Below are 8,054 nucleotides of genomic sequence, written 5' to 3'. Positions count from 1 at the left end.
AAAAGCTATTGCAGATTTCATAGGCTTACCCTCTGCTCCCAGAAAGATTTCAGCCATCACCTTTGATAGGCTTCACTTCCAACCACTCATCAACTATACTATACCACCTAAAAGGGTTCTCTTTGATTGGACATCTGGAAAGAAGAAGGGAAAAGCAGAAGAAGGAGTATCAACATGCTGGGACAGCATGTCTAGAAGGGGGGGTGATGTCAGGGCACCAGCTCATTGCTTGGTCAAGAGACATGACTAAGCCTTTATGACATGGAAGTAGCTGGTATACCTTGGCATGTGCTGGAACCTGCTGGAAGGATTGGATGGTCAGGTGACCTGCTGTGCATGGCTGTGCATGACCTCATATGACCTCATCCTTGGTCATATGACCTGATCACCTGACTAGGCTGAGTAAGCAAGATGTTCTAGCAGGTTCCACCACAGAGGTATAAATATAAGGCCTACTCTGCCCGGGACTGTCTCTTCAGACTTGGTCTCTTAGGATCATCCACAGATACCTATACTGTAGATAGGTCTTAGTCATCAGGTCTACTCCACTTCCTTGTTGCCTGCTTAGACTCTTGGCACTCTTAGGTGAGCAGACTTAGTCAGCCTGTGTTGCCCTAACAGACAGGAACAGATGGAATTTGCCATCTGGTTGGTCTCCTGGTTTTTGCCATATGGGGGATATTAGAACTGGTACATGACTGGTGCCATGCATAGCCTCAAGCTGTTTCCACTCTTCATAGTCAACCCTATTGAGATGCTGACTGTCCCTCAATCAGCCAGCCCTGTCACCTTGGATGAAGTGGTGCCCTGTTGTTTGAGAATTTTGCCAGCTTACTCCGACACTATTTCTGCTAACACCAAACAGTGCTGAGGCTGAAGGTGGCATCTACAGATCTTTTGCAGTTGACAGCTCCGTGCCTAGGGTATACTTTCTCCATATGATCACGGCTGCTGCTTGGTCTGTCTCTGCTAGGCTCATGCCTGCCAGTTGTTTGAGTGGGTCATGGATACCATTCTTCTCCTGCAGAATGCTTAGCCACTGACCTTGACAAAAAGGTATGTGCACATACCATGTCTACCAAGCTGACCTGCAGACTCTGCACTATACTGTTGCCATTGTGTAGACAGAAACTGTGTCACAAGCCAATTTCTTAGCTTGTACATTTGATGTAGGACAACAAGGGCATTTGACAAGCATGACAAATGATGGAGGGAGTGAGGAAATAAGCACACTGATACACAAGGACAACAGAGATTGATGCAGTTTGAGAATTGGTCACAAGCATTTGAGAGTGGGGGGTGGGCCTGGCTTGGGCAGAGGAAGGCCTCCACAGAAATCAGATCTTTGGATGGATGTAGAGGTGTTCCATGTCTGGAGTCAACTTGATGAAGTCAGGCATGTCAATTGGGTAGATAGGATCAATTGGCTTGGACTTGGGTTGGAGAAGCTGGGTAACCTGGTGGAAAAAAGTACCTGATTGTTCACAAACCTTCAGCTACTGTTGGTTGAGAACATGTTGGGAGTAGTGGATCCCATGCCCATCATGGCAGACAAATTCTAAATCAGACAGGACCTCTTCTCCCAGCGCACCAAGGCTGCACTCACTTTTGCACAGAATGATGGTGAGCAATAGTGGCTGGTAGATGCCACATGTGTTGCAATCAGCAAATGGGATGTGTGTCCAACTGAGCATGCAATGGGGGCAATGCTCCACGAGGTTATTGGTGGGGTGATTCAAAGATGAGAACCTGCCATGTATCCAGATGCCAACAGAGAGAATATTTCCCATGTGCATGTTCAAAGACTGAGGCATTGCAAGGGGAAGGACTTGAGACATGTATGCGAGATCGGAGCTGCAGAGCATGAAGAACTGCAAGTGAGGAGGGATGGACCATTCACATTCATTGAGGCTTTCTGAAGAGCTCGCTGATGACATCTGTAAAGTTGCATTTCGACTGGACATAGATGTCATTTTGCTGGTCTGGTTTCAGCACCTCAGAGATGATGGGATGTTCCAGCAAGGCCTTCTCCACGCCCTGGCTTCTCTTTCCAAACCCTTCCATGAGTTTCATCCACACTGCCTGGTAGGCAAATGATTGCTTTCGTGTTTCACCCACCGCAACACTCCTGTATGTTCCGCAATGCAATATACTCTTGATTTGCGACCTATATTCAGTACTTGAGATTGTTCATGAGAATGTAATTGAGCTCCTCGTTCTTTGGAGAGTTGTGGCCTGCAGTGAAGTATGGCCTGTCACTGGCATTGATGGAGCAATGCACATATAGCGGGAAGGCTGCAAGTAACAGGAGGCGAGGATTTGTGGTTGTGATCACTGCTGATAGGTGTGTGCATCAATGGTGGATAGATGAGCATATCGAGCATGTCCGGTTTGGGAGCTGAAGGGGTCAACTTGAAGAGCCATCATATCTGCGTAATCTTGAACAGGCAGGCATTGTGTGGGGTACGGTGATGTTTGGAGCTTCGCCTGAAGGTGGTCAACATGATACTGGCCACAGAGTCTATGTGGGATGGGTATATGTTGGGTAAATTTATTCCTCGTGTACAAGTCGCGTCATGTTGGTAGTTTAGAGCCTACAATTTGATTTTAATTTGATTACATCGACAACTTCGTGATCAACCGTGCAATCACGTAACACATGGTTGACTGCCATCCAGTGCATAGCCGAAGGATTTGCTGTGTACTGACTCCCTCCATAGGCACCAAGTTTGTCAGTCGCTGGTCCGATCTCATGTGCAAATTGGCGTTACAATCTGTCCGTACTGTATGGACGGAGGAAGATGGTTCGAAGTGGCCCCTGGAAGGGCCTGCCCCAGCTCTAGGTGTCTCAGGACACCTATACTCATTTCATACTGGCCAGATAGATTCAAATTTGCCAGTCCCAAACCATCGCCTGATATAGACCACCTCACTGGAACAAGCATCCATGTTATAGAGAACCTCCTTCCGTAACATGTAGAAGTCTCCTGACCGGCGCGCTGGGTACGTTCATCGTCTGGTATTCTTCCAAGGGTCCGGGTTTCGTACAACCCACTTGGGTGTTCGAGAACTCCGAGATGTGGTGGAGGTGAGCTTTCTCAGCTTCGACGACATCAGCAGATGCAGCACCAGCAGACTCCGCAGAAGCTTACATTCCCAGTATCCCAAAAGCACCCTAAATCTTCCCCAATTGTAGATATCGACCTCACTCGAAGCTGGGATCAGCAATTCGAAGGGTGTCCAAATGAGAGAGAGAGAGAGGGGGGAACAAGCCAAATGAGGTGAATGAGAGGTATTTGAAGGTCAAAGGGGTCGAATCGAGGCTCAGATCCATCTTAGAAGGAAAGAACCAGACTAAAGAGTGACTGTAGAGTATACCAGTAGTATTAGGTGTAAGCTAGAGAGACACCCCGCTAAAAGCAACTGAAGATCAAAACCTTCCGGGACCCCGGATCCTTCAGCATTAACGTTGCCCTCGTCAAGATGAGACATCTTCTCCTGCGAGAAGCCAGCAAGACGACCATGACGCCAATCAGCGTTGAGCAAGCTCTCGTCGATTTCCAAAGCGTCAGGATGGGCGACAGAGGGTGTCGTGCCGAGGAACAGCGAGGAGACGATGTTCAGGATCGCCTTCCTGTTCTCGAAACCCTGGACGTTCTTAAGGAAATCTGCAATAGCCTTTTTAGCATTGCCTAGCGAAAGTTGATAGGGCAGATATTCGAATGAAGCATCGCCGGCACAAGGCTATGCGATTCGAGAAGTTATTATGAATCACCAAAGAGCCCGGCGAATCAGCGATGTGCATCCACGCGTATCCCACTGAGGGCATAGACAGGGCGATTCACGGATATAAACAAGAGCGGTTGTTGAGTACTCACTTTGATACAGTTGTGCCATCGATGACCTTTGCGTGGATGGATGGGCTTTGCGGTTGATGAACTCGCATTTGCCTTTCAAGGAGTTCATGGATTTCCGGGCTTCCTCTCTTTTGCACGACCCGCACCGACCGTCAACCAAACCATGAAAGTGTGGCCTATCGATGTAACGTAACCTACGCACAAGAGCTAGGGTTTTGCCGGCGCTCAGCACGGCCCCTTTCCACAGTTGCTGAGTGCACGTTGGGTCGTGCCGATGTGATCGGCGACAGTGTGTGATCGTAAATCGCGGGAACGGCATCCTGGCCGCCCGTCGACGGAGATGTGACAAGGACTGTAACACGAGGCACGTCCGTAGAACAATGAGAAGATGGGGTGGGCGAGCAGGGGAGATCCTCCTACGGCTTGTGATGCGGTGATGCTGTCGCGCTTCTGCAAGGACCAACTGTATGCTCCTGGTCCTGGCCATGGGTTCGTCTGCAAGCCCTCTGGCCACCCCCTGTCTAATCCATTCATGCGCGTCACTAGTTAGATGACGAGGCATTTGGCTACCTTAAGAGCTTTCGAGCCATTTTCAGCTCCCACTTCCCCACCTTGCACCCTCTTTCCCTCTACAATGCACGCTTCCACCACTTCCGTCCTGATAGCAGCTCTCGCAAGTTCGCAAACTTCTGACCGGAATTGGGCAGGCCTCTTTCGCTTCGTGACCGCGTCAACCGTTAAGCATTCGGAACTAAACAATCGCGGGACGGAAAACAGGAAGATACCCGTTTGGTCCTCCACTATCATTAGTCTCCCCTCCGAGTGTCTCATTGTAATTCAGTCCAGACCGGCGGCACGCGCACTTTTCCCGAAAACGCCGACCTAGATCGCCAAAAAATCGTACGATTTTCAATATGTGCTTGAGCGCTCCCTGTGCTTGGCGGCTGCAGCACAATGCCAGGACACGCCGGTGGGAGTGGTACTCTGAAGGTGAAGTTAGCGAGTGAAATAGACGGACGTGAACAGCAACATACGTTAGTGGCTCCTCAGTGCATGCCAGTGCGTGGTCTGATGTTCCGGGTCGACTGGACGTGAGCGCTTATACTTGTTGTACTCTCTCCCGTCTGCCGTCTGTGGTCTGTGGTCTGTGGTCTGTGTCGACAAGAATGGCCCATACATCGTGGCAGGTACGAGCGAAGCTATGTTTGTCGCGCCGGAAGCCCAAGTGGCTCACGATCTCGTGAACGAGTGTCCCCAAACGCAGACGAAGCTCTCTCCCTTCTCTCCCTCTCTGGACCTCCCACCAAGCCCCTCATCGTGCGCGCTACCGAGGAGCTATATAACGCCTCAGATCATACCTTTGCTCGACGCGCTTCACGCAGAACTCTGTCTTACTCGAGCTTCTGGCAGCGCTCCTGAAGGTTCCTGGCCGTCCCCTCCCACTAGGTACATATTGAACAGGCTCACGTCTCTGTGTCGATACTCGGCCCGCGTCAATAGCATGAGCGCTGAAGAGCATTCCACCTTGTCTAGCTAGACCCCTATCAGTTAACTTTTCAATTAGTTTACTAATTGGAGCTAAGAGTTGAGGTCTAGTATTAGATCTTTGGAGATACGCCCAGACCCATCTCCACCCCCACTGCAGTTAGAGCAAGAGTTCGGAATGTGCTGTCGTATACAATTATCGTGTCCACAGGTTGTCGTCGGTGAAAAACGGACTTAATGGCACGACGGATCTTGAGGACAGTGCTAGACCTCTGACTCTTCACTGGGCCTTGCTCGCCACTGATAGATCGACCCATGAGATATCGGAAGCTGCATACGCAACCTTTAGTGTCGCCCATGTTCGCTGTCTTGTCTTCGCCTTGGCAGTAAACCAGGCACGGTAGACAGCGTAGCCCGACGGGCGAGGCTTGTCAAAGTATCCCTGAGTAGAGATCAGTGAGACACTACATGAAATGAATGATATCACTTACCAGGACCTTCTCACGAGCCTTCGAACGTCGCCAAACTTGATGACGGCCTCTCCGCCACCAGAGTTGGATGTTCTCCGATACCATCGCCAGCATTGATAATTGGTACAGGCGAATACTTGGCAGCTTGCTGAGCAATCATTGGAATCATCCGAAATCGTTTGCGGTTATAGAAGGACGCCATCACTTTGCATCCTCTCATGTCTGTTCTCTTTTCCTTCACGTTTCCCAGATGGCTGCATGCGCGTCGACTTGGCATGACGGTGGGACAAAGAAGTGATCAAGTTGTTGCCGTATCTTTGTGCCGAGTGAGTGGCAGTGCAAGATTACGAGATGGGATGACGGGTGATCGATCGGGCACCTCAGTCTCTGGTCAAGATCGTGGTGGCCGTCGTCGGCCTCACCGACGATTCCGGCCGCCTGCTCCACTTCTTCACTGTCACCTTCAACGTCACCATCGCCCTCTGCATCATCATCATCTCCCTCCGCATCTTCCTCTGCATCTTCATCAACATCAACATCGGCATCTGCTTCTCCTTCGGCATCCATCTCCTCGCGGCCTCGAGCCAGGATTGGACAGCCTCAACGCGGGAGATCATCTGGGCGAGCCTGTGTTCGCGGTATTTGTCAGTTCGTCAGCAGAAGCTCTTTGGACAGAGAGACGTACTTGGCGCGGATGATAGCCTGACCAGTCAGAGGCTTTCCGAACGCCTTGCGCTCGGCATCCCAGTCTAGTTGACATGATTGAATGGTACTTTAGGGTTCCGCGTCCGTCTTGGGAGAAAGGAGGGCCGGGTCCGCACTTTCCTTATATACTGTCCCTTCGGATTACGCGATATATAGCCCCTTTTATGGTGCACCCGCTAGAGGCGCGCAAGAAGAAACCAGGTGCAAAAACGGACCGCGTGCGTCACCGTCCGCAGCGTTGCCCGGTGAACCTGTTTCGCACATCGGGGTTGTCGAACGCCGGATGTTTGGAGAACGGTGCCTTGGCTTTTGGGAGCGGTGCGCCCACTGATCATGTATTGGCAGGGAAAGGTGTTAGCCGCTGAATTCGTGCAGGACTATCTGATCGTCCTCGTCGATCGCTATGTATGCGCGTAGCGTGTGCACATACACTCGACAACTCGCGGTATCGAACTACCGCGCGGTCATCAAGCGCCTCCCCTCAGGCGAGCGTGTTATCCTCGATCCCCAAACCACCGTGCAGCCTGAGATTATAACCGCATGCGGTCGGACCATGTAGATCCCTGCGCAACGCGGCGATCCCTCGGTGGACCCTTGGGAATCATGGGCACGCATCGACGTGGTCGTCCACTTTATACCGCGCTGCAGAACGCAGAACACGTTCTAGGATTTAGGATCCAGTCGAAGGGTGGGCAGATGACAGGACAGGATCCGTTCAGCCCCAAACCTCCGCAGCCGCCTGCAGGAGGGAAGCACACAGAGCAAAAGCCGCGACTTTGGAGGGTGATAGGGTGTATAAAGTTTGGCCGGTGGGGAGGAGTGTACAGGAATTGTGGGTCGATGGTGGGCCACAGCCCCAGTGCACCGAGCTCCAACTGCGGCGCTGGGCCAACCAGGCTCCTCGCCCAGGTTTCAAGCTACCTGAGCGTGTATCCGAGAAAACGAGGACGCAGAATGATAGTCGTTCTTTGATTGCCCCTCGACGAGACATGAGCCACGTATTCGATGAGCTCAAGGACGCGCTGACAACAACAGACAGAACGAGCGCGTCCAGCAGAGGAAGGGAAGGCCAAAGTCGACTTGTTCTAGGAACAAGGTGAGCGCCAAGTCTCTCTCTCTCAACCTTTGCCTCCCGCTTCCACCTCCTCCGCGTTGCGCTTGCTTAGCTTGACTGGAGTTTGCTGACAACCGCCTCACTCAAATCTATTGCTTTTAGTCAATATCGCGGAGAAGGGTACATTGGCCCGCAGCTTGTGGGATATTTGGCAACGTGAACAGGCCGAAACTGCCTCCACCGCCGCACTCGGGACATCCCTAACCTAGATTCTTGGTATAGTGCGTATGGACGCAGGAGAAAGATGCCCGCCGCGCGCCCGATCGGAGGATCGAAACGGACGATTCCGTGACCGATATTCAGGGAGTGCAAGTTACGAGATTGTTATCGACACCTCGCTCCTTGCTCAGTCCTCCAGCGGAGTACTCCGCAAGCTACGTCATGTCACGTACTCGAACTTTTTCCACTATGTTACCGATCGGG

At 51.5% G+C, this 8,054-nt stretch overlaps 2 protein-coding genes across 2 annotated transcripts; both read right to left on the bottom strand.

Moving 5' to 3' along the window:
• Positions 1 to 3,386: 3,386 nt before the first annotated feature.
• Positions 3,387 to 3,897, bottom strand: DACRYDRAFT_108726 (uncharacterized protein; the record flags this gene model as incomplete). Its single annotated transcript, XM_040768718.1, has 3 exons — positions 3,387 to 3,413; positions 3,469 to 3,668; positions 3,879 to 3,897. 3 exons carry the CDS (start codon positions 3,895 to 3,897, stop codon positions 3,387 to 3,389), a joined length of 246 nt encoding a protein of 81 aa, XP_040627553.1.
• Positions 3,898 to 5,622: 1,725 nt separating this feature from the next.
• Positions 5,623 to 5,917, bottom strand: DACRYDRAFT_108725 (uncharacterized protein; the record flags this gene model as incomplete). The annotated part of the gene is made up of 2 exons (XM_040768717.1): positions 5,623 to 5,784; positions 5,834 to 5,917. The coding sequence occupies 2 exons, from the start codon at positions 5,915 to 5,917 to the stop codon at positions 5,623 to 5,625; spliced, it is 246 nt and encodes an 81-aa protein (XP_040627552.1).
• Positions 5,918 to 8,054: the final 2,137 nt, after the last annotated feature.

This window comes from Dacryopinax primogenitus (assembly GCF_000292625.1).
Source record: "Dacryopinax primogenitus strain DJM-731 SS1 chromosome Unknown DACRYscaffold_12, whole genome shotgun sequence".
Classification (NCBI taxonomy): domain Eukaryota; kingdom Fungi; phylum Basidiomycota; class Dacrymycetes; order Dacrymycetales; family Dacrymycetaceae; genus Dacryopinax; species Dacryopinax primogenitus.
The sequence above is the reverse complement of the archived record's forward strand: the minus strand, read 5'-3'. Positions and strand labels throughout refer to the sequence as shown.